This window comes from Ranitomeya imitator, chromosome 1 (assembly GCF_032444005.1).
Source record: "Ranitomeya imitator isolate aRanImi1 chromosome 1, aRanImi1.pri, whole genome shotgun sequence".
NCBI classification, from domain to species: domain Eukaryota; kingdom Metazoa; phylum Chordata; class Amphibia; order Anura; family Dendrobatidae; genus Ranitomeya; species Ranitomeya imitator.
In genome coordinates, this window is record NC_091282.1 from 735,955,602 (window position 1) to 735,982,436 (window position 26,835).

Below are 26,835 nucleotides of genomic sequence, written 5' to 3' on the forward strand. Positions count from 1 at the left end.
CTTGCGTGCCCTGCAGGATTTTAATCCATGACCGAGTAATGTGTTACTAACGGTAATGTTTGAGACTGGTACCAGCTCTCTTCAGGTCATTGACCAGGCCCTGCATGTAGATCTGGGCTGATTCCTGAACTTTCTCAGAATAATCCTTACCCTACGAGGATGAGATCTTGCATGGAGCCCCAGACTGAGGAAGTTTGACAGTCATCTTGTGTCTCTTCCATTTTCTAATAATTATGCCAACAGTTATTGCCTTCTCACCAATCTGCTTGCCTATTGTCCTGTAGTCCATCCCAGCCTGGTGTTGGTCTACAATTTTGTCTCTGGTGTCCTTAGACAGCTCTTTGGTCTTGGCCATGGTGGAGATGTTGGAGTGTCATTGAGTGTGAGGACCGGTGTTTTTTTTATACAGATAAGTTCAACAAGTGCAATTAATACAGGTAATGAGTGCAGAGTAGGAGGGCTTCTTAACCCCTTCCCGACCTTTGACGCATACGCTGCGTCATGAAAGTCGGTGCCATTCCGACCCATGACGCAGCATATGCGTCATGGAAAGATCGCGTCCCTGCAGATCGGGTGAAAGGGTTAACTCCCATTTCACCCGATCTGCAGGGACAGGGGGAGTGGTAGTTTAGCCCAGGGGGGGTGGCTTCACCCCCTCGTGGCTACGATCGCTCTGATTGGCAGTTTCACTTTCAACAGCCAATCAGAACGATTTGTAATATTTCACCTAAAAAAATGGTGAAATATTACAATCCAGCCATGGCCGATGCTGCAATATCATCGGCCATGGCTGGAAACACTGATGTGCACCCACCCCACCCCACCGATTCCCCCCCCCAGCCCCCCGATCTGTGGTCCGCTCCCCTCTGTCCTGTGCTCCGCTCCCCCGTCCTCCTGTCCGCTCCCCCCGTGCTCCAATCACACCCCCCGTGCTCAAATCAAACCCCCCGCACTCCGATCCCCCCCCGCACAGCGATTTCCCCCCCCCGTGCTCCGATCCACCCGCCCGCACAGCGATCCCCCACTCCATGCTCCAATCCACCCCCCCCCCCCCGTGTTCCGATCCACCCCTCCCATGCTCCGATCCACCCCCGTGCTCCGACGCCCCCCCTCCCCCCCTCCCCCCCCCCCCCCCCGTGCCCTGATCTCCCCCCCTTATACTTACCTGGCCTCCCGGGGTCCGTCCGTCTTCTTTCCTGGGCGCCGTCATCTTCCAAAATGGCGGGCGCATCTGCAGTGCGCCCGCCGAATCTGCCGGCCGGCAGATTCGTTCCAGAGTGAATTTTGATCACTGAGATAGGTTATATCTCAGTGATCAAAATAAAAAAAAAAGTAAATGACCCCCCCCCCCCCCCTTTGTCACCCCCATAGGTAGGGACAAATAAAAAAAATAAATATTTTTTTTTCACTAAGGTTGGGGTAAGAACTAGGGTTAGGGGTAGGGGTAGGGTTAGGGTTCGGGATGTGCACACGTATTCTGGTCCTATGCGGATTTTTCCGCAGAGGATTTGATAAATCCGCAGTGCTAAACCGCTGTGGATTTACCGCGGTTTTTCTGTGCATTTCACTGCGGTTTTACAACTGCGATTTTCTATTGGAGCAGTTGTAAAACCGCTGCGGAATCCGCAGAAAGAAGTGACATGCTGCGGAATGTAAATCGCTGCGTTTCCGTGCAGTTTTTCCGCAGCATGTGTACAGCGATTTTTGTTTCCCATAGGTTTACATTGAACTGTAAGCTCATGGGAAACTGCTGCGGATCCGCAGTGTTTTCCGCAGCGTGTGCACATACCTTTAGAATTAGGCTATGTGCACACGGTGCGGATTTGGCTGCGGATCCGCAGCGGATTGGCCGCTGCGGATTCGCAGCAGTGTTCCATCAGGTTTACAGTACCATGTAAACATATGGAAAGCCAAATCTGCTGTGCCCATGGTGCGGAAAATACCGCGCGGGAACGCTGCGTTGTATTTTCCGCAGCATGTCAATTCTTTGTGCGGATTCCGCAGCGTTTTACACCTGTTCCTCAATAGGAATCCGCAGGTGAAATCCGCACAAAAAACACTGGCAATCCGCGGTAAATCCGCAGGTAAAACGCAGTGCCTTTTACCCGCGGATTTTTCAAAAATGGTGCTGAAAAATCTCATACGAATCCGCAACGTGGGCACATAGCCTTAGGGTTAGGGTTGGAATTAGGGTTGTGGTTAGGGTTGTGATTAGGGTTATGGCTACAGTTGGGATAAGGGTTAGGGGTGTGGGGGGATTAGTGTTGGGGTTAGTGTTGGAGTTAGAATTGAGGGGTTTCCACTGTTTAGGCACATCAGGGGGTCTCCAAACGCAACATGGCGCCACCATTGATTCCAGCCAATCTTGTATTCAAAAAGTCAAATGGTGCTCCCTCACTTCCGAGCCCCGACGTGTGCCCAAACAGTGGTTTACCCCCACATATGGGGTACCAGCATACTCAGGACAAACTGCGCAACAATTACTGGGGTCCAATTTCTCCTGTTACCCTTGAGAAAATAAAAAATTGCTTGCTAAAACCTCATTTTTGAGGAAAGAAAAATGATTTTTTATTTTCACGGCTCTGCGTTGTAAACGTCTGTGAAGCACTTGGGGGTTCAAAGTGCTCACCACATATCTAGATAAGTTCCTTTGGGGGTCTAGTTTCCAAAATGGGGTCACATGTGGGGGGTTTCTACTGTTTAGGCACACCAGGGGCTCTGCAAACGCAACGTGACGCCCGCAGACCATTCCATCAAAGTCTGCATTTCAAAAGTCACTACTTCCCTTCTGAGCCCCCACGTGTGCCCAAACAGTGGTTTACCCCCACACATGGGGTATCAGCGTACTCAGGAGAAACTGGACAACAACTTTTGGGGTCAAATTTCTCTTGTTACCCTTGGGAAAATAAAAAATTGCGGGCTAAAAAATCATTTTTGAGAAAAGAATTTTTTTTTTTATTTTCATGGCTCTGCGTTATAAACTTCTGTGAAGCACTTGAGGGTTCAAAGTGCTCACCACACATCTAGATTAGTTCCTTTGGGGGTCTAGTTTCCAAAATGGGGTCATTTGTGGGGGATCTCCAATGTTTAGGCACACAGGGGCTCTCCAAACGCGACATGGTGTCCGCTAATGATTGGAGCTAATTTTCCATTTAAAAAGCCAAATGGCGTGCCTTCCCTTCTGAGCCCTGCCGTGCTCCCAAACAGTGGTTTACCCCCACATATGGGGTATCTGCGTACTCAGGACAAACTGGACAACAACATTTGTGGTCCAATTTCTCCTATTACCATTGGCAAAATAGGAAATTCCAGGCTAAAAAATCATTTTTGAGAAAAGAAAAATTATTTTTTATTTTCATGGCCCTGCATTATAAACTTCTGTGAAGCACCTGGGGGTTTAAAGTGCTCAGTATGCATCTAGATTAGTTCCTTGGGGGGTCTAGTTTCCAAAATCGGGTCACTTGTGGGGGAGCTCCATTGCATAGGCACACAGGGGCTCTCCAAATGCGACATGGTGTCCGCTAACGATGGAGATAATTTTTCATTCAAAAAGTCAAATGGCGCTCCTTCCCTTCTGAGCCTTACCATGTGCCCAAACAGTGGTTTACCCCCACATGTGAGGTATCGGTGTACTCAGGAGAAATTGCCAAACAAATTTTAGGATCCATTTTATCCTGTTGTCCATGTGAAAATGAAAAAATTGAGGCTAAAAGAATTTTTTTTGTGAAAAAATAGTACTTTTTCAATTTTACGGATCAATTTGTGAAGCACCTGGGGGTTTAAAGGGCTCACTATGCATCTAGATAAGTTCCTTGGGGCGTCTAGTTTCCAAAATGGGGTCACTTGTGGGGGAGCTCCAATTTTTAGGCACACGGGGGCTCTCCAAACTTGACATGGTGTCCGCTAAAGAGTGCAGCCAATTTTTCATTCAAAAAGTCAAATGGCGCTCCTTCCCTTCCAAGCCCTGCCGTGCGCCCAAACAGTGGTTTACCCCCACATATGAGGTATCAGCGTACTCAGGACAAATTGGACAACAACTTTCGTTGTTCAGTTTCTCCTTTTACCATTGGGAAAATACAAAAATTGTTGCTGAAAAATCATTTTTGTGACTAAAAAGTTAAATGTTCATTTTTTCCTTCCATGTTGCTTCTGGTGCTGTGAAGCACCTGAAGGGTTAATAAACTTCTTGAATGTGGTTTTGAGTACCTTGAGGAGTGCAGTTTTTAGAATGGTGTCACTTTTGGGTATTTTCAGCCATATAGACCCCTCAAACTGACTTCAAATGTGAGGTGGTCCCTAAAAAAAATGGTTTTGTAAATTTCGTTGTAAAAATGAGAAATCGCTGGTCAAATTTTAACCCTTATAACTTCCTAGCAAAAAAAAATTCTGTTTCCAAAATTGTGCTGATGTAAAGTAGACGTGTGGGAAATGTTATTTATTAACTATTTTGTGTCACATACCTCTCTGGTTTAACAGAATAAAAATTCAAAATGTGAAAATTGCGAAATTTTCAAAATTTTCGCCAAATTTCCGTTTTTATCACAAATAAATACAGAATTTATTGACCCAAATTTACCACTAACATGAAGCCCAATATGTCACGAAAAAACAATCTCAGAACCGCTAGGATCCATTGAAGCGTTCCTGAGTTATTACCTCATAAAGGGACACTGGTCAGAATTGCAAAAAACGGCAAGGTCTTGAAGGTCAAAATAGGCTGGGTCATGAAGGGGTTAAAGAAAAACTAACAGGTCTGTGAGAGCCAGAATGCTTGTTGGTTGGTAAGTGATCAAATACTTATTTCATGCAATAAAACGCAATTTAATTATGTAATTATGATACAATGTGATTTTTCTGTTTTTTTTCTTTTTTAAGATTCTGTCTCACAGTTGAAGTGTATCTAAGATAAAAATTACAGACCTCTCCTTTCTATGTACAGTAGGTGGGAAAACTTGCAAAGTCGGCAGTGTATGAAATACTAATTTTCCCAACTGTATGTACAAATTAGTTCACCTACAGAAAGGAAAAACGAATGCCCCCTACTGAGATTATTACTCTATAAATGTCAATGACCCTTTAAGTTTCGTTAAAGGATATTAACCAAACCAGAGTGTCCTCCACAGAGACATCATCTGCAAACAACTGTTTTGGGGTTCTTGCCTCTCATCGGTTCAGGGTAGTAAACTGGTTGGTTGGATGAGTAGGTCTTGCATTTCTCCTTATCGAGACCACCATCTAACTATTCTGTTCTGTACAAACAAGGGGCAAAATCCCGAACCAAAACAGCAGTCTGCACCTGGTCAGAAGCGATAGTTAATTAAATTTGAGAACAAAGGAGGATGCAATGTGGTTTTTATATTTGATATAAAATAAATGTCTTATTTTTGTTAGATCACAAAGTGCAATATTTTCAGCTGTCATTTCCAGTTATTTCCAAATTGGATAAAGCTATTGTGTTTTCTCTTTTTAAATCATAATGACAACCCAAAACATCCAAATGACCCTGATCAAAAGTTCACATATCCTGGTGATTTTGGCCTGATAACATGCACAGAAGTTGCCACAAATGGGTTTGAATGGTTACTAAAGGTAACCATCCTCACCTGTGACCTGTTTGCTTGTAATCAGTGTGTGCATAAAAGCTGAGTGAGTTTCTGGGATCCAGACAGACTCTTGCATCTTTCATCCAGCCACTGAGGTTTCTGGATTGTGAGTCACGGAGAAAGCAAAAGAATTGTTTACTGTATAAACAGGAAAGGGATACAAAATGATATCTAAGGAATTGATAATGCCAGTCAGCAGCGTTCAAACTGTGATTAACAAATGGAAAATCAAGGGCTTTATAAAAACAAAACCACGGTTGGGTAGATCAACAAAAAATGTCTCAACGGCCAGGAAAATTGTTCAGAATGCAAAAGAAAAACCCACAAATAACATCAGTTGAAATACTGGACTCTCTGAAAACTAGCGGTGTGGCTTTTTCCAGTAAGGGGTCACTTGAATAAAAATGGAGTGCATGGTCGAGTTGCCAGAAGAAAGCCATTGTCTTTGTGGCAAATGCCACAAAGTATCTCAAAAACATTACATTGAGAGAGAGGTCAACAAGGCCAATGATGAAAGGAACACCATTCCTACTGTAAAGCACGGAGGTGGATCGCTGATGTTTTGGGGATGTGTGAGCTTCAAAGGCACAGGAAACTTGGTCAAAGTTGAAGGAAAGATGAATGCAGCATGTTATCAGCAAGTACTGGAGGCAAATTTTCAATCATCAGCACAGAAGCTGCACATGGGACTTACTTCTACTTTCCAACATGACAACCATCCAAAAACACAATGCCAACTGGGCCTGTCATTGGCTACAGCAGAACAAAGTGAAGGGTCTGGAGTGGCCATCTTAGTCTCCTGACCTCAATATCATTGAGACACTCTGGGGAGATCTCAAGCGTGCAGTTCATGCTAGAAAGCCCAGAAATGTACAGGAATTGGAGGCTTTTTGCTAAGAAGAGTGGGCAGCTTTACCATTTGAGAAAATCAAAGAACCTCATCCACAACTACCACAAAAGACTTCAAGCTGTCATTGATGTTAGAGGGGGCAGTACACGGTATTAAGAAATGGGGTATGTGAACTTTAGATCAGAGTCATTTGGATCTTTTGGGTTGTTATTATTATTTAAAAAGAGAAAACACAATAGTTTGACAATAAATGGCTTCACCCAACCACTAACCATGAGCGGAGAAAAAGTTTTGGTGTTATCATTCATATTCTCTGAAAAAAGGCCAAGAAAGCAAAAATTCTGCCGGGTTATGTAAACTTTTGAGCACAACTGTAACTCGGACAAGTGTTCTGATGTTTTATCGAATCCTACTCCAACCAATGTTATACTGTGGACCAGTACAGTTCTGATTTTTTTTTTTTTTTTTCTTATGCCAATTCGGTATCAGGAAAAAATGTGCAGCATGCTGTTAATGGATCTCTGAATCGGACAAACCCCCCCTCATACAAGTCTGTGGGTACGTGTGAAACATCGGACTGCACTCTGATGACAGAGTGCAGTGCGATTTTTCGCTCACTCAGACAATGGAGAAGATGGAGAAACTAAGTTCTCTGCCTTCTCCACAGTGTGCTTCAGTTTTTTTGTCATGCGAGCTAATCAGATCACACTAACTGACACTCGAAGCAGAGTTTGAGGAGAGTGTCTCACAAAATTATAATATCATCAAAAAGTTAATTTATTTCAGTTCTTCAATACAAAAACTGAGTCTCCTATATTATATAGAGCCATTACAAACAGAGTGATCTATTTCAAGTGTTTATTTCTGTTAATGTTGATGATTATGGCTTACAGCCAATGAAAACCCAAAAGTCATTATCTCAGTAAATTAGAATACTTTATAACACCAGCTTGAAAAATGGTTTTAAAATCCGAAATGTTGTCCTACTGAAATGTATGTTCAGTAAATGTACTCAATACTTGGTTGGGGCTCCTTTTGCATTAATTACTGCATCAATGCTGTGTGGCATGGAGGCGATTAGCCTGTGGCACTGCTGAGGTGTTATGGAAGCCCAGGTTCCTTTGATAGCAGCCTTCAGCTCGACTGCATTGTTGGGTCTGGTGTCTCTCATCTTCCTCTTGTCAATACCCCATATATTCTCTATGGGGCTAAGGTCAGGCAAGTTTGCTGGCCAATCAAGCACAGTGATACGGTTGTTTTTAAACCAAGTATTGGTACTTTTGGCAGTGTGGACAGGTGCCAAGTCCTGCTGGAGAATGAAATTTGCAAAAATCTTGTTGGCAGAGGGAAGCAAGACGTGCTCTAAAATTTCCTGGTAGACTGCTGCGCTGACTTTGGTCTTGATAAAACACAGGGGACCTACACCAGCAGATGGCATGGCTCCCCAAACCATCACTGATTGTGGAAACTTCACACTAGACCTCAAGCAGCTTGGATTGTATGTCTCTCCACTCTTCCTCCAGACACTGGGACCTTGATTTCCAAATGAAATGCAAAATTTACTTTCATCTGAAAACACCTTGGACCACTGAGTAACAGACCAGTTTTTCTTCTCCTTGGCCGAGGTAAGACGCTTCTGGTGTTGTCTATTGGTCATGTGTGGCTTGACACAAGGAATGCGACACTTGTAGCCCATGTCCTGTATACATCTGTGTGTGGTGGCTCTTGAAGCAATGACTCCTGCAGCAGTCCACTCCTTGTGAATCTTCCCCAAATTTTTGAATGGCCTTTTCTGAACAATCTTTTCAAGGCTGCGGTTATCCCGGTAGCTTGTGCACCTTCTTGCTTGTGCACCGTCAGCTTCTTTTGTCAATGACTGCCTTCTGGACATCTGTCAAGTCAGCAGTCTTCCCCATAATTGTGTAGACTACTGAAACAGACTAAAGGATCTTTTTAAACACATAGGAAGCCTTTGCAGGTGTTTTTTCTTAATTATTCTAATTTACTGAGATAATGACTTTTGGGTTTTCATTGGCTGTAAGCCATAATCATCAACATTAACAGAAATAAACATTTGAAATAGATCATTCTGTTTGTAATGACTCTATATAATATATGAGATTCACTTTTTGTATTGAAGAGCCGAAATAAATTAACTTTTTGATGATGATCTAATTTTGTGAGAAGCACCTGTATATATTCTTGCTTCACAGCCCAAGTAAGGACCGGTTGAGGGTCTCCTGACCCAAACTTGACAACCTGGCATATAGGGTATGTGACTGTCCAGGTGGGGTCAGGAGACTAGGGGGCAAGTCCATGCATTGTGAATCCAGGCACAATTGCAGCATCATCATATGCAGTAAAGCTCAATACAAATAGAAATGAAAAAAAAACTGAAAATTTAGGATTTTTACGTTTAAAACAACAACAAAAAATGACCTTTATTCCCTACTCCAGGGTTTGTTTATTACTTCTGTAATATAATTAGGCAGAAGTATACGCAATGGTCCAGTGTTTTCACTCGTACAGAATTGTTTACAGTGTAAATGTGGACGTAAATTTCTCGAGACCTTGAAGGAACCATGTCATCATTGCCAGGATGAAGTCTTATTTGTGGTGTTCAGCCCACACCTCTGGGAACATGAAAAGAGCCAATTTTTTTTAGAATTTCACTATTCACCAAGCAACCAGTCAGGAAACTGTTGTGTCGTTTGCTAAAAGAAAATTATTGAACTTGCCAAAAATCTGGTATATCCATGACCCCAGAGAAATAGGCTGGACCACCATGATTTGTAATAATGGTTGCAGCATTCATCTTGCCTGTTTCTCCTGCCACTGGTGCGAGGACTCGGCTTCTAACTCTTGACCGTCTGATTCCTAAAATTTGAATAATTGTGTATTTTGTGGTTTGTGTAATTTTACACTTTTATAAAAGGCTCCTTAAATTTGTACATGTCTGTTAGCTTGCTAAAAAAAAAGTGTGTGTTATATCAAAAATGTCCACCATAGCTCAGATACACAGTTTAAATAGTTTTTATAGTAATTGTTTCTTTATAGGGTAGGGAGTACCATTTTTCTTCTAATGCCCTGCTTCATATTACAGAGCTGAAGAATTAAAAGGGACCTTTCATGGATTTTTTTTTAAATTTTTTTTTTTATCTAAACTGAGCCCCTACCCTGAGTTGCCGCTGCTCCACTGATTCCAAAACCGTTTTTATTTTCTTCTATGCCTCTCCATTTCAAAGTGGTTTCCCGGTAATAAAAGGTGTTAACTTTCCTTACAATTAACTAGCGTGTACCATAGAACATCTGTGTGGGCGTGGCCATGTTTTGATTGGCCAGCATCAAAGAGGCGCAAAAAAAAGCAAAGGCCCACAAAAAAGTCCAGGTGGTTCACATAAAAATTAGCTGCATTATTACTTGGAGGCATAACTCTGGAATAGAGGGGCACAGGAGAAAAAAAGATAACGGTTCCAGAATAAGTGTAGACTCAGCAATTGTAGGAGGCATTATATTTAAACAGGTTGTCCACTACTTTTACATTGATGATGTTGGGATAGGTCATCAAAGTCTGATCAGCCGGGTCCGGAACCCTCGCCGATCAGGTGTTATCAGCGGCAGCTGCAACCAGCCAGAAGTACTCACTTGCCAAGCTGCTCAGTCTACTTGTGGTGGCAGCCGCAGGGTACTGCACATCGGCCCACTATTGATTTGAATAGGAGGCGGATGTATAGTACCCTGCGTTGGCGACTACCAGAAGATGGACTAGCTCCGCAAGTGAGTACTTCCAACCGACACCAATAACAGCTGATCGGCGGGAGTGCCTAAGGATAGGTCATCAATGTAAAAGTAGTGAACAACCTCTTTAAATAAGAAAATAAGAAGAAAAAATCCATTGAAATGTCCTCTTTACATTATAAAATGTTGCTGTTTGCCACCTCTAGGAGGAGCTCTGGAGTGCACCGTGCATATTAAAATCCTATTAAACTCAATAATAGGTTTTCTCTGCAGTCAGACCGATTTATGTAATTTAAAGGGAATCTGTCACCCCAAAAATGGCCTATAAACTAAGGCCACCGGCATCGGGCTTATCTACAGATGTCTTCCTGGAGCAGAACAATATTGTATCATACAATTATTAGGTTCTGTAGAAGGACGTAGAGCTGGGGATTTATTATGATGGAATATAGGCTGAACTGGATGGACAAATGTCTTTTTTCGGCCTTACTAACTATGTTACTATGTTACAGCATTCTGTAATGCTGTAGATAAGCCCCCGATGTAACCTGAAAGAGGAGAAAAAGACGTTAGATTATACTCACCCAGGGGCGGTCCGGGTCCGGTCCGATGGGTGTCGCGGTCCGTCGCCTCCCATCTTCTTACGATGACGTCCTCTTCTTTTCTTCCTGCCGCGGCTCCGGCGCAGGTGTATGTTTCTGCCCTGTTGAGGGCAGAGCAAAGTACTGCAGTGCGCAGGCGCTGGGCCTCTCTGACCTTTCCCGGCTCCTGCGCACTCCAGTACTTTGCTCTACCCTCAACAGGACAGACAAAGTACACCTGTGCCGGAGCCACAGCATGAATACAAGAAGAGGACGTCATCGTAAGAAGATAGGAGGTGCCGGACTGCCTCTGGGTGAGTATAATCTAACCTGTTTTTTTTTTTAATCTTTCAGGATACATCAGGGGCTTATCTGCAGCATTACAGAATGCATTACAGAATGCTGTAGATAAGCCCCTGATGCCGGTGGCCTTAGTTTATAGGCCATTTTTGGGGTGACAGATTCCCTTTAAAAGGGTTTTCTCATAAAGACAAACCTCCTTCAGGATTACTGAGAAGTGGGTCCCCTGTTTTGAGACCCCCACTCTGAGTTAGAATGGAGGTCTGCTCCGAGTTGCGGCTTCCGTCTGTTGGACAGCCATTCATTTTAATGGCTGCCATGTAATAGTATATTCTCCCTCCATCCTTTGCACGAGTGACTTTTTTTTTCCAAAGCGTTTTCTCAGATGGGGAAACCCCTTTATCTTTATGGCTGCGTAAAGAATTAGAACATAATGTGAATAATCATGTTTATAGGAAAAAGTCCAGAACTCCTTTAAAACAATCCTGCAACTTCAGACAACTACAACGTTTTGATAGAAAAGATAATCTATAAATCATTTTTTTAATTTTTGTTATTAATGAATCACTCCAAAATTGTATTTTCTAGATGCCTCCCTTTAATCTAACTTGCTATCCATTACATACATTTAGTGCAATCGATCGCTAATACAAATGCCGAGACAGATTACAGAATATGTTGTTGAGGCTTTATCTTTCTGCTCATTTCAGTTTGACAGACGAGAGCAGAAAGGAGATTCAGTTTTGGGGCAGTCAAGACCTTGGCAGGTGCAATGAATGCTGAGAATGAAGGGAAATGCAGTTCTAGCATCTATAGTGCTGGCAGAATGCTAACAGAGATGCCATCTACTCTTTAAGTCGGTGGCAAGTTAGAAAGCATGAATTTCGGAATAGACTAGTATGTAAACAAAAAGCAGTTTATCTTTAATATGATCGTATAATCTTGGTTCAGTTATCACCATCAAATGAAGTTCAGTAATTCAGCTCTTTTAGATTTTCTGTACTATTGGATGATCAGCATACTGATAATCTGTGCCAGTTCTATAGTACTGGTATTTTTTTGTGTATTTTTGGGCACATGCCAAACGTAAATGATTTTTATTCTATGATACTAGTGATCATTTTTTGTCTTTTTATTAATAAACAAGGCTTTAAAGTTAGCAAATTCTTGAGCAGTTCATCCCCAAGGACACGACTGTATGTCCTCATTTTTCGGGGAACAGAAGCTCGGAGACGCTCATCTGGCATCTTTCCAATTACCATAGTCATTTCTAGGTGATCTAGTGAGTTCTACAACATAACAATGCAAAGTTTCCAAGCCGCCATAGCAGCAGCATGACTGTGCAGGTGTAATCCGCTCCTATCAGCACTGCACATCTCTGCTCCTGTATTAAACAGTAATTGCTCATACATTTCCTCTTCTACATCTGAAGTTGGCCGCAGGTTATGACTCTTTAGCTGAACTAACGAGCTGAGAAATTGATCATAAGGATAAGGTTGCTTTCTTTCACCCTAACCACAGTTCCCACATCCTAATATTTATCCATTTGCTTTTCAGGTAGTGATTAAAAAATGGTCCATTCCTTGTCCTCTTCCTCAGAATCACACTTTACTGTATACGGAGGTAAGAATTTGCCTTTGGGTCAGTAGATTAAGAAATGAAAGTGACAGAACCATGGGTAATCCAATCTGTAATAAACATTGACAACTCAACTGCTAGCTGCCTGCTTTCACCGTATGTACCAAGGGTGGCCAGCTGACTCGCTTTTGGGGGGCCTTAATAATGACTAGCTGTCGTTCAAAGGCTTCATCTATGGCCAATATTCCACATGTGAGACATACCCCTCCAAAAACAATCCCCATTCTAATATAGTGTTATTGTCTTAGTACCCTCAGACTTCACAGTGTCAGTGACCCCGGTTTGTGGGCTTCATGGCTTTTGGTAGCACTGCAAAGTGGCACCACCTTCCAGATATTGCAGTGTAGCCAGACGTTTGTATAGATACAGTATCAACACAGAATATCCTTATAACGGCCATCACCCAGAATTATATATACAAGTGCTTCTCACAAAATTAGAATATCATCAAAAAGTGAATTTATTTCAGTTCTTCAATACAAAAAGTGAGTCTCATATATAGAGCCATTACAAACAGAGTGATCTATTTCAAGTGTTTATTTATGTTAATGTTGATAATTATGGCTTACAGCCAGTCAAAACCCAAAAGTATTTATCTCAGTAAATTAGAATAATTAACAAAAAACACCTGCAAAGGCTTCCTAAGCGTTTAAAAAGGTCCCTTAGTCTTTCAGTAGGCTCCACAATCATGGGGAAGACTGCTGACTTGACAGATGTCCAGAAGACAGTCATTGACACACTCCACAAGGAGGGTAAGCCACAAAAGGTCATTGCTAAAGAAGCTGACTGTTCAGAGTGCTGTATCCAAGCATATTAATGGAAAGTTGAGTGGAAGGAAAAAGTGTAGCAGAAAAAGGAGCACAAGCAACCGGGATAAATGCAGCCTTGACAGGATTGTTAAGAAAAGGCCATTCAAAATTTTTAGGAAAGATTCACAAGGAGTGGACTGCTGCTGAAGTCATTGCTACAAGAGCCACCCCACACAGATGTATCCAGGACATGGGCTACAAGTGTCCCATTCCTTGTGTCAAGCCACTCATGACCAATAGACAACGCCAGAAGGTCTTACCTGGGCCAAGGAGAAAAAGAACTGGACTGTTACTCAGTGGTCCAAGGTGTTGTTTTCAGATTAAAGTAAATTTTGCATTTTATTTGGAAATCAAGGGCCCAGAGTCTGGAGGAAGAGTGGAGAGGCCACAATCCAAGATGCTTGAGGTCTAGTGTGAAGTTTCCACAATCAGTGATGGTTTGGGGAGCCATGTCATCTGCTGGTGTAGGTCCACCGTGTTTTATCAAGACCAAAGTCAGCACAGCCGTCTACCAGGAAATTTTAGAGCACTTTTTGCTTCCCTCTGCCGACAAGATTTTTGGAAATGGAAATTTAATTCTCCAGCAAGACTTGGCACCTGTCCACATTGCCAAAAGTACCAATACCTGGTTTAAAAGCCACACTATCATTGCGTTTGATTGGCCAGCAAATTCACCTGACCTTAACCCCATAGAGAATCTATGGGGTACTTTCAAGAGGAAGATGAGACACCGGACCAAACAATGCAGATGAGCTGAAGGCTGCTATCAAAGCAACCTGGGCTTCCATAACACCTCAGCAGTGCCACAGGCTGATCGCCTCCATGCCACGCCGCATTGATGCAATAATGTGTGCAAAAGGAGCCCGACCAAATATGAGTGCATTTACTGAACATACATACATACTGAATTTACTGGCCAACATTTTGGACTGTAAAATCATTTTCAAGATGGTGTTATAAAGTATTCTAATTTACTGAGATAATGACTTTTGGGTTTTCATTGGCTGTAAGCCATAATCATCAACATTAACAGAAATAAACACTTGAAATAGATCACTCTGTTTGTAATGACTCTATTTTCTAGTTTTTGTATTGAAACTGAAATAAATTAACTTTTTGATGATATAATTTAGTGAGAAGCTGTACAGTCCATGCAATTTCATCATACAGGAAATTCTGTTACCTGAAATGTTGAACCCCTTCAAAGAAGGTAAAGCTACATAAATCCCAGGAGGTCACCATGATCATACTGAAAAGAAGTATACTATGAATTTTAATACAGAAATAAACAACCAAATAAACTAAACATTTTTAGAATTCTAGATGTTAGGAGATTAGTCACAGGGTAAGTTTAAAGGGAGGCTGTCACCCCCTCACCCTCCCCTCGGGATGTATATGACCTATTAATATAGGCATACAGGTAGTAGAAATGCTAAACTAGTCCTACCTGTCTGCCTCAAAGCTGCGGTCTAGTTGTGGAGAAATGTTATATTCTGTCTTTTATGTTAATGATTTCTTCCAGGCTCTGGGGCGTGCGGTGCCTGGAAGAAATCCCTGCCTTAAGTCTTCATTGTAATTTTAGCCTCCCTCCCATGCATGTCAGTTGTGGTCCCGGAATCTGCAATTTCTCAGAAATACATGCATTCAGGGATCTTTTGAATACAGAAATCATTAGCTTAAAGAGAGAATATAACATTTCTCCACAACAAGACCATTTAATATGAGCATCAATAGGTAGGACTAATGTAAGATTTCTATTACCTGTATGCCCATATTAATAGGTCATATACATCCCAGGGGGAGACAGATTCCCTTTAAAAAAAAATAAAGCAAAGTGGCTCTACGGTGAATTTATTTAAATGTACGGTAATTATTTCTTCTCATACCAACTTGTACAGTCAGATTGGAGTCAATATGGCACAAGAGATCAATGATCGATATCTATAGCTGGACAGAACTATGGTCTACCAGCAGTTCTTGCCTAAATTCCTGATACATGGGTGATATCATGTTAAGAGATTTAAGAGCGCAACAACTCCAGTGATGGAGTTCACACTTGACCACTGCTCTATTCCTTTCTATGGGACTCGCAGCTCGGCCATGTCAACCAGTGCTGTAGAAGTCAATGGATTGGTGGTCACGCATGTGAACCATCGTCTAATTCACACGCATGACTTTAGAACCTTTGTTTTAGTGACCGATTTAAAGGTCCCTTCGGTTAGACCCCCCCAGCAATCATGTTTGTCACCTATCCTGTGAATAGGTTAAAAATGTATATAGTGAGACCAGCAAGGAGAAAAGAAAACAACAAAATGTCAAATGTCTTGCCCCATGCTTGACCCTTTCCAGAGTTTCAGACTACAGCTCATTAACTCAAATGTCCCCAGCACTGATGTCCTTTCTGTACTGGTCCCCACTTCTGTTCCTCGCTCTGGATTCCCAGATCCGTGACCGTACTGACTACTGAAGTCTCCAATCACCTCTTATTTTGGAGAGATGCTATTGAGAGCCAATTCAGATCATGTCTATGGATGATTATTCTTACTTTACCAACCTGTGATGTTTTTTGTCTTTTTTTTTTTTTTTATATAGATTTCAAACAGTTCTGAATGTAAACCAAAACTTTTTGAGTTTTCCAAAGAGGTGAGTTCTATGTGAGCGTAGATAAGTATTGTATGTTTAGATATTTCTCTTTCTTCATGATAAATGGTTATTAATATCTGATAATGTATAAGAATAGGATGCCGCGTAGCTAAAAAGTGGTTTGTTCCTACAGCACAACACCAATTTACTCATGTGGAGTCGTGGTGAATGTAGAAACTTAATCACTGTATTTCCCTCTCATAGATCATTTTAAGAGGCTCTTGGCATAACAATAATGATGGACTGATATGGAGTCACAAGGATCAGAGACCCTCTGATCTTCTGAACTTCAAAAGCTGGCACCATTCAAGGGGATAATGGGCCCCAAGGGAGAGTTGGGTTACACCAGGGATGACCGATGGTGGGATCTAAAATGTTGGGGACATTTAGAAACCTAATCCAAGGATGCGTGTTCTTGTCAGGCTTGATTTAACCATTGGCTTTTATAGCAGTATTAGATTACAGACACAACAAAAGTTGTGTCCGTCCTTGGTTATTATCTGGGATATGGCTACCTGTGCGTGGTAACTGCCGAGATTGTGTCACATCGAGAGAGGCCAAGTGTGAAATGGTTTGTTTTTCTTTCGTATTGGTATTTTACGTGTCGTTTTCCCTTTTTATAATGTTAAAGGTGAGGAATTTTACCATATTTTATTTAGCTGTTGATTTTTCTGCAATAAAGCCATAAATATATTGTTCTAACAGATGTAACCAACTAGCTAAACAGACCTCATGTCTGTGCCGCTGGAGTAGCTGTTGAGGTTTAGAAGTGGAAGACTCTTCATGGAAACCGTGGCAGTGATTTTACTGAAGCGTTTTTTGTCTTTGCGGCGACTTTTTTTTTTTTTTTTCAATTGTGCATATAAGCTACTGAGCAGCTTCCCATGCCTGAAGAATGGACTGGTCACTTCTTTTAGCCAGTTCACGACTTACCTGACGCAGTGAAAAGAAGCTTAAAAAGACAGAATATCTGCCCAGCAAATATTTTTGACACTGCAGAGCATGTTTTGAAGAGATTGTCTACTTCTCCGAAAACCCCTTCTGAATCCCTATGTTTCCCCCTAGTAAAGTAACAACACTTATACTCCCCACCGGTGCCGACTCTGTTCCAGTGGTGTCAGCACTGGCTCTTCCGGGGCTCACATGACATAATGTCACGCAATCCCTGCGACCAATCAGCACTGGTTTTACACTTTTTCCGCTTTCGGACGTAAGTGAGATCTGGAGGAAGTGAGTGCTGTGACTGCTCTCTCACTTCCTCGGGATGTCTCGATTTGTTCAAAGAAGAGAAAAGTGAATCCAGCGCAGGGATCGCATGACCTAATGTTATGCGAGTCTCCAAAGACCCAGTGCTGACACCGCTAGAAGAACGCTGGCACCGGAGGGGAGCATTAGTGTTATTTTACTAGGGGGTGAATAGGAATTCGGACAAAGTTGTCTGAGTAGTGGACAACCCCTTTAATTTTGGGGGCTTTTTCAGGTGGGTCCTGAGCAGAATGAATGAACAAGATGTCATTTGCACATACTCTTACAGTTTGTTCTTACGGGTTGGATATGGTATTACACGCCCAGCGTTGAGGAAAAGATTTCATGAATCTGGATGAGCACAGCAGATTAGACAACTTAGTATGGAACTTCTGCTTCAAATACATCCCAAACATGATATCTATACACATTAGATAGAAGTAGGTTGATGGTAGAGCCACTGAATGATTGATCATGATGACGGCAGACAGTAGAAATACTCGTCTTAGTCCACGCGGCCTCCTATCCAATGTGGAGGAGGCTCATTGGGCTAGATTATATTAACTAAAAATGACCCCAATTTTTTGCTACCCAAGCGACTTCATTCATTCAATAAACTATCCTTTCCTCTGTGCACCATCTCATCGTATTATTTCTTTCATGTAGTATAAACTATTTTCCTTTTTGTTGGAAACACTTTATTTTTGTCTTTCATCTTAGAGCGCATTTGCACTACCTACCATGGCTTTCTCATTTCTGTGCCATACGTCCGTTCTGCCCATTTACTGCGAGCTTAGGAGGTGAGTAAGTCTGTGATCTACCCCCAGATTAGACACATTGATATCACTCCAAGAAGTCCCGAAGTTTTCCAGTACTTTACCTTTTCATGCTTTTTGTTTTGTGATGCTTCTGGGAGAAGATTGTAATGGCCGAATGAAGTGTGCTAAGAAAATTTGCTTTACAACTTCTTTTTTCTGTATTTACCTATTTTTACATCATCTTATCTTCCCGCCAAACAAAAGGATCTTCTTATTAAATTCCATCTGATAAATCCTTCTTTCCCCCTGACATTGCCTGTCGGGAAAGAGTAAGTAGGTCCCCATACTCCATATTGCCAGGCAGGGCCGGCGTCAGCACCCGGCATACCCGGGCAAGTGCTGGGGCCCTGGAGAGACAGGGGGCCCATTCAAGGTCGGCGTTAAGGGCAGGCAGCTGCCAGTGCCTAGGACCACCGCTCCCCCAGGGGCCCTCAGCTAGCGGCACATCACGAAGCTGACTCGGCAGGGGAGGCGGAGCGGCCGGGGGCTGTCTAATTATACTCGCCTACTCCTGGCGGCTTGCGCGGTCCCTGCAGGTCCCCAGCTTCTTCCTATACTGAGTGGTCACATGGTACCGCTCATTACGGTAATGAATATATGCGGCTCCACCTCCCATAAGGGTGGAGCCGCATATTCATAACTGTAATGAGTGATAATGGTGACCGCTCAATACAGGAAGAAGGTGCCGGGAAGCAGGGACTGCACAGTGCCAGGAGCAGGTGAGTATAACAGGGAGGGGAGCGCAGTGCTGCGCGATATTCACCTCCTCGTTCCAGCCGCCGCTCCATCTTCCACGTCCTCTGCAGTGATGCTGAGGTCAGAGGGTGCGGTGACGTGGTTAGTGCGTGCCCTCTGCCTGAGCGTCAGTGCAGAAGACGCTGAAGAAGATGGAGCGGCGGCTGGAACGAGGAGCAGGTGAATATTGAAAGTGCCGGGGGCCTGAGCGACGGAGAGGTGAGTATGTGATTTTTTTTGTTTGTTTTTATCGCAGCAACAGCAAATGGGGCAAGTGTCTGTATGGAGCATCTATGGGGCCATAACGTTTGTGCAGCACTATATGGGGCAAGTGACTGTATGGGGCCATAACGTTTGTGCAGCACTATATGGGGCAAGTGTCTGTATGGAGCATCTATGGGGCCATAACGTTTGTGCAGCACTATATGGGGCAAGTGACTGTATGGGCCCATAACGCTTGTGCAGCACTATGTGGGGCAAGTGTCTGTATGGAGCATCTTATGGGGCAATAAGGTTTGTGCAGCACTATATGGGGCAAGTGTCTCTATATACTACATGGCTGTTCTATATACTACGTGGGCTGTTATATGCTACGTGGGCTGTGCTATATACTAGATGGCTGTTCTATAAACTACGTGGGCCATGTTATATACTATATGGGCTGTGCTATATATATACGTGGCTGTTATATGCTATGTGGGCTGTTATATGCTACGTGGCTATGCTATATACTACGTGGGCTGTGTTATATATTACATGGCTGTGTTTATATGCGATCATGAATCGTGGTATGTGTTAAAGGGGGGGGGCCCACTGATACTCTTTCGCCCGGGGCCCTCAAAAACCTGGAGCCGGCCCTGTTGCCAGATTTGGCCAACTAATCAGCATGCCCCATGGGCTGTGTCTCATTTCTCAACCTGATCAACTCTGTAATGAATTGTGCTAATATCCTCTTATTGGAAACCTACTGGTGATCATTTCAAATAATATTTTGTCCCTTCTTTTTTTTCAGTCCGTCCAAGAGCCGGATGCAGAATGTGGCCAACCTCGGAATATCCCTAAGCTTCCTCATCTATTTTATTTCGGCATTGTTTGGTTACCTTACTTTTTACGGTACGTTCTCTGACTCTACCGTGTGAACTTTTTTTTCTGTATATTAAAGTTTGTCACCTGCGTTCAGTGATGAAGTTCATCTCGAATTCTAGAAAAGCCAGAGAATATTCACGGCACTTGGTTGGAACTGAACTACTTTTACCTACATTGGTGGGTGTGGTGGCAGCAAAGTGTCATCTTTGGCCACCATCAAAGTCGCCGTGTGATCCCAGCCAGAAAATGAAACTGTATGTGCAGTGGTGATTTTATCCTAACTGTAGCATTCCCCAGAGACGACCATTGGGGTCTGTTCACATCTGCATCATAACAGAAGCCATAGTATTGTAACAGATCCTAACGACTCCAGAAGGAGCCAGCTGAGAACACCTATTCCATAGCAGCAGGCATATCCCGAAAGAGACACACCATGACACCATCATGGTCTGCCAGGCCCTTGACTAAGTATGGCAGCATCGAATGTGGAAGTGAGTTGTGTAGTTGGAAAGGGAAGACAGGCAACGAACCATTCATTTAAAGAGCTTTTCCCACTACAATGATATTGATGACCTATCCCAAATATAACTCATCAATATCCGATCAGTGGGATTCTGATACCTAATAACCCTACCGACCAGCTGTCATCAGCTCTGTAAACACTGTACTGAGCTCCATACACCAGGTAGTGGCCGCTCCTGGGTACTGCAGCTCGGCTCCTATTCATTGGTCTATATAGCATTGATTGGAACTGAATACAACCAATCTTGGGTAGTGTCGGATTGTCTACTGAAATAGTTGTATGTTGGTGCTAATACTGCTCCATTGTGTATTTTGTGTCGCCATTGCAGACAATGTAGAGTCTGAGCTGCTACAAGGTTACAGCAGATTTCTGCCTCGAGACGTTCTGATTATAACCGTCCGATTCGTCATTCTTCTGGCCGTTCTCCTGACTGTGCCACTTATTCATTTTCCTGTAAGTAGCAAATTATATAGATTGTTTTATATTGGAAATCTTTGTAGAAATGTAAATTTTTAAATTACATTTATTTAGTTTTTCTTTTTTTATAGGCAAGAAAGGCTTTAATGATGATGTTCTTCTCCAACCAACAATTTTCCTACCTCCGTCACATAGTAGTGACCCTGGCCCTGAATATAGTTATTGTACTTCTCGCCATCTTTGTTCCAGACATAAGGAATGTATTTGGTGTGGTCGGTAAGTTGGGCTTGGATGTCTGTTATCTCCCTCTTTTCTCTATTTGCGGCCCAGCCATCCCTCCTGTCCTAGTAAATACTTGGAATCCTCCTTACATAGCAATTCTGAGCATCTTCTTAGAACTCTGCATTGTACCGTTCTTCTGTATGACTAAAGTGACAACAATGGCGCCCCCGCTCATCGAAGATTGACAGTCTCTAGCATTAGTTCCATAGATATCAAAGGATATATACTACAATGCATAGCTCTCAAAAGGAACCAAGTAGTAACACCCCAATAAGCAATAGACCTCATTCAGGCGTCCATTTTTGCTGTACGTGTTCTAACCATTTTTCATAGCTTATCAGAAAGAGAAGTCCATTTTTGTGAATTAATCTCTCCCATCTATTTTTTTTTATTTATTTTTTATTATTTTTTTATTTTTTTATGGCCTACTGTTAAACGAACATGCTGCACTTGGACGCCATCCATGTGTCATCCGATTACGGTCTTCCTCTTTTTTTTTTTTTTTAACAGTCTAACAAGTAGAAAAAACTTGATTTTTTATTTTTTTTTTGTATACAGGAAACATTATAATTGGATCCAGCACACTGATGGGGAAAAAACGGTCCATGTTTTCTCATACGCAAAAAAAAAAATGTGAATGAGGTTTAACCAGTGTAAACCATTGGGCTTACATGTCCACTTTAAACAGAGCATTTTTCCCTTTTGATTAAAAAAAAAAAATGCTTTCTGGTTTAGGCAATACACAGATTATGAGTCTATTTAATCGTGGATAAAGCAGATTTTTTGAGCGTCTTTTCCTCGCCTGTTTAGGATCCACCACTTCTACGTGTCTGCTCTTTGTCTTCCCTGGAATCTTTTACTTGAAGCTTAGTTTTGAGGACTTCCTATCCCGCCAGAAGTTTGGGGTATGTGGAATTTTTTTTTCCTGTATTCTGTATAAACCGCTGTATCGAATTGCTGTAACTTGTGGGCATATAACCCGCTGCATGCTTATGTAACGTCCTCCCCAGCTCGGTGAGAACCGTGCCCACTAATGCTTCTTCTCTCTAATTTTCCTTGTTTTGTTGGTAAAACCGACCCCTTTATCAGCCTCCGTAGAAATGCAAAGTATTTCTTAGATTTCTTAGCCCAGCTAAGACGCCTTTAGCCTAAATTGAACTTTTTTTTCTTCCCTACGGAAGTGCCCATCATGGTGGACACGTACTGTTGTGAAAAAGTCTGAACACCGTTTTGTTTTCCAGCAGTCCGCGTGAACTCGCTTTATGTCGTCAACCTGTTTTCCCAAACCAACAATGGGGACATGATCTGAACTGAAGGCTGTTCTCACACAGTGAAAATTGATTCCTTCCACAAGTACTAATTTGTGTTTGTTTTCCTTTGTGTTCCCAGGCCTGTGGGTTGGTCGTTCTTGGTATATGTATTGGTGCCTGCAGTTTAACGCTAATTACCATGAACTGGGCTTACAATGAATGAGAGAATCGCAGCGGACGTTAACATCTGAACAGAATGTGCAACGATTTACAGCCAAAGGATATCCAGTTTCAGGGGGAAAGTGGTTGAGAAACAGTTTATGTTGAAAGCAGGAGACTCATCCACCCGACAGGTCTTCTGGGAAAGTAAACTTGTCATTGCCTAAAATATGGGGGAGCGGTTATTATTCTGTTCGTTAAAGGGAAGGTGGGGGGGTTAGTAATGGTATAATGTTACATGACCAAAGCTCCAGGTCATCCCAAGGAAACTGAGGACTGGCTCCATTATGCAAAACTAAGATGTTTTTAAAGCCATGACTTTCCAGATGCTGTGACTGTGCAGCCCCAAAAATGCCATTTTATTTGCTGGGAGTTGTAGTGTCATAATAGCTGCAGGTTACAAACCAGAGTATTCATGTTCTAATAAGGAAGAGTCTCCACTTCCTTCTTTTTTTTTTCTTGTTTTCTTTGTTTTTGAACGTAGTTTCATCAGTACTTTTTTTTAATGTCTGTTATATGTTTACAAATTTGTTATAAAGGATGGGAGGGTAGAGAATGCCCCCCTCTGATAAAAGGGATTTTGACAATTTTTTTTACACGCTATCCTATCAGTAGAAAAGGGGATGACTTACTGATCACTGTGACACCCAGCGAGCCCACATCTCTGTCCTCCGATATCTCCGGCAAGCCCAAAGAAAATGAATGGGGCGGAGGTGCGCATGCTCCATCTCTGTTCCATTCAGACCAGGCTTCACAGAGACCCGTTCTTGCAATCACTGGGGGTCCCAACGATCAGCAAGTTGTGCCCTGACCTATCAATAGGGATTAACTTAGAATATTGACTGGGTTTTACCATATTTCTAAGAAATAAACTATCATAGTAGTCATCTGACTACAGATACACATTGATGTTGGCATTTCCAGAAAGATGGTCACTACAGTTGCTTTTTATTATAGTCATTGAAAAAATTTCCGAATATACTGGGGGGTAGGGAACAAGTTCTGTGAGTCTGATTGTTAAGCATTGTTCCCCTAATTAACATTCATCTGCCAATACCATCTGTAATAGTAGGTATAAATGGATGGATCAATCGGTCTCTTTCACCCTAGTAGGCAGGCGAGATTTTATCAAGTTCTTTCCTCTGTTAGAAAACCGCTCCATAGACTCCTCAAATATATTGGGAAAACTATCCATATTTTTGATGGTGCCGGTAAATATTAATAGCAGGCATACATTGAATAGAAATAACTCTGCAGATACTTTTTCTTTACTTAATTTAGTTCAATAAGTAAACTTTTTTTTTTTTCTCGATCTATGGCTAAAGTGAATTTCGGCTGATTTCCTGACCGCAAATACATTTCCTTGTGCCGTAACCTTTTACAACACATTGGAAATAAATTGCCATTTTTTTATTCAGTTCTTCGTCCATGGCAAAATGTCTTGACATTGTGCACGTTTGCACTTTTTTTAATAAAAATTTTAACATCTCTGAAGCTTTGATCTGTGGTGTTCTTGGTGCTGAGACCCTCACCGATCTCCTGAAATAAAAGGGTAGAAGTGCTCAGCTAGGTGCTGTCCACCTTGGAGACTGATGATGGAGCTTGTGACCCAATTTTTAGTCTCGGAAGAGAGCAGCTTATTGCTTCTACCCCTTCGCTTTAGCAATCAGTTGGCAATACCAGCACCTGGATCCCCCACTCATAATATGTCAAAAGTTTCATAAAGTGCAGTTACTTTGCTTTACTTTAAATAAGTATGGAAGTATGGAGGGTGGTTTCTGGCTTTGTGCACATGGCTGATCTACAGCTCCTTGCTGCAGACTAATTAGAGGTGAGCGCTATTCCTCCAGCTTTACTGTAACCTGTCGCAGTATATACTCGTGTATTTGCCTTATTTCCCTTACATAGGTGGATCTGCCTCCCAACTATGTCGTCGGGCTTCTGGCACTTAGTACGGACAGCTGAGATCTTACCGTTGGGTAACTCTACTTCTGAACACTCAGCTGATCTTGTAATCTTCGTTTTAAGCCTAATTGCAAATACTCGGTTGGTTTTGTTTTGCAGATCCGGCTGCACCATTAACAAACAGTTTATGACCTTAGTTTAGCTTTCACATTTGTCTTTGAGAAAAAGGTTCTAATCACTTCTTTGCTTGTCCTTATTCTGGGAGAGGAGGTTTATGGTCCCTGCCTGTTTATGAAGTGTCAAAAAAGGGAATTAACACTAAATAAAGGGAATTAAAAAAAAAATATATATATATATTCATATAACTCTAAGACCAGCAGATCCTACAGATAGATGTGTATGGGAGCATTCCGAGTGAAAACACGGATTTCTACATGCCTGATCCTTTGTTCGGCGGAGAGAAACTGCTGCCAAGGTTTTCTGACATCAGATTCTACCTCTGCTGCTGAATCACTGCACATTTGGCAGAAGGGGAGGATAAGATGCCTCTTGTGCTGGCAAATATCTTGTGTACGGCTAGCCTTAATCATCTGACCAATCGCTGTCGAAAAGAGAGTAGTCCCCCAAAATAAGAATTCCCATTATAGTTTTAATGGTATCAAAAGGGAGTGGCAAGTATTGAGATTACTATATAGTACTCTAATTAACTTGGATGGCTTGCTAACGTGTCTATCACTAAAGATGGCTGTCAGATGAACGATGGTTGGGACGACTCGTTCATACACAGGAGCGCTCGTTTGGCCGAGCACTCCTGTGTCCTCTGAGAAAGCTGTGACCAGACGTCTCTGCCGGCTGCCTACCTCCAGGAGATGAAATCTGTAGGCCGTCTCAGCAGCGAGTGACAGCCGGCCCTAATGATGGGGGTGGTGACTGAACCCACGCCAGCTCCACCTTCATGACCAAAACCCAAACGCCGCCACGAGCAGTTAATTTCCTCCCGGCAGCAGGGCACTAACATTAACCCCATATCTGCCCGTTAGTGGTCTTAAAGGGAACCTTTAAATGCAATTGTGTACTGAAACAGTGATAATGTGTCATATTGGATGTGTTTGTTTTACATTCATTTATTTTATTTTTAAGCTGGAACTAGATCTGTTTGGTATAGGTTTTTAGCTGTGTGGTAAAGACGAGGACACAGTTGTCCTATTTTGAATCACCAATTCAAAAAGACAAGAGGTTTATTCCTCAATTTCAGGATAAGGAAAGAGCTGTAATAGATTTTTTTTCGCTGTCCAAGTAACTTGCCAAAATGGGATCTAGATGTTTATGGATATTAAGTAATATGTTTTATATATACCGTACATAAGAAAAAGCATACAGAATGTATAAGGCCTTGTGTATGTTGGTGTATTACAGATCTGTACAGAACCATAGCTGGGCACCATTGAAGTCTATAGGGCCCTAACCATACCTCATTATGTTCAGAACCGCCAATGGACGCAGTTGCCTTACATATGTATGGAATATTGTTAATTTCCACTCATAAAGACTTATTTCATCTCCAACCAAAAACTTTGATAATTGCTGCTAAGATTGTTATATTTGTGCCAATTGTTTTATCTTTTTGTAAACTCTATAAATAAAAAACCTTCCAATTTAGAGATCATTGTGTCTTTTAGATTTATTCATTTATAAATATTTTATGCAAAAAGTCACTGGTTTTCTTACATTTGTTCCTTTTTTAGTTTGTTTGGTTTTTTGCATTGCACACGTATCCCCGAAACCAGAGGGAAAGTTTTGTAGGTATTCTATCTCGACTTTAAAACTCAGACCCCCTGGTTCTGAGCTGGCAGGTCCACACAGAATAATAAAGTCTATGCAAGGTGGAGAGAAGCAGAGTGATCGTGCAGATTCTGACCAGCTTATCTGAGAGCTAGATTCACAGCCACACAACTCCGTAATGTTGTAGATTATCCTCTCTATTATTATTTATGTCTCTGCTGATTTTGTCTGTATACTAGCAAAGGAATGAAGAGCATGATTCCCGTTTTGTGTGTTCGTAGAGCAGGAGACATTATAGCAGCTGGTCCGTTCCCACTAGCTAAGCGTTAATTGCAAATTAAAATTAGAACCTGAAGATGGGAAAACTGGTAAATTCAGGAAACAAGTATAGCTTACGCTTAATAGTTACTT

At 42.2% G+C, this 26,835-nt stretch overlaps 1 protein-coding gene across 1 annotated transcript in view; it reads left to right on the plus strand.

The window, feature by feature from the left end:
- Window positions 1–26,303, plus strand: part of SLC38A6 (solute carrier family 38 member 6) — a 68,259-nt gene extending 41,956 nt beyond the window's left edge. Inside the window, exons 9-16 of the mRNA XM_069733671.1 lie at window positions 12,630–12,695; window positions 16,112–16,162; window positions 18,128–18,207; window positions 19,973–20,073; window positions 20,898–21,022; window positions 21,118–21,262; window positions 22,079–22,173; window positions 22,658–26,303. Coding sequence (XP_069589772.1) covers window positions 12,630–12,695; window positions 16,112–16,162; window positions 18,128–18,207; window positions 19,973–20,073; window positions 20,898–21,022; window positions 21,118–21,262; window positions 22,079–22,173; window positions 22,658–22,741 — 747 coding nt within the window. The 3' untranslated portion in view covers window positions 22,742–26,303. The remainder of the gene's footprint in view (window positions 1–12,629; window positions 12,696–16,111; window positions 16,163–18,127; window positions 18,208–19,972; window positions 20,074–20,897; window positions 21,023–21,117; window positions 21,263–22,078; window positions 22,174–22,657) is intronic.
- The last annotated feature ends 532 nt before the right edge of the window (window positions 26,304–26,835 follow it).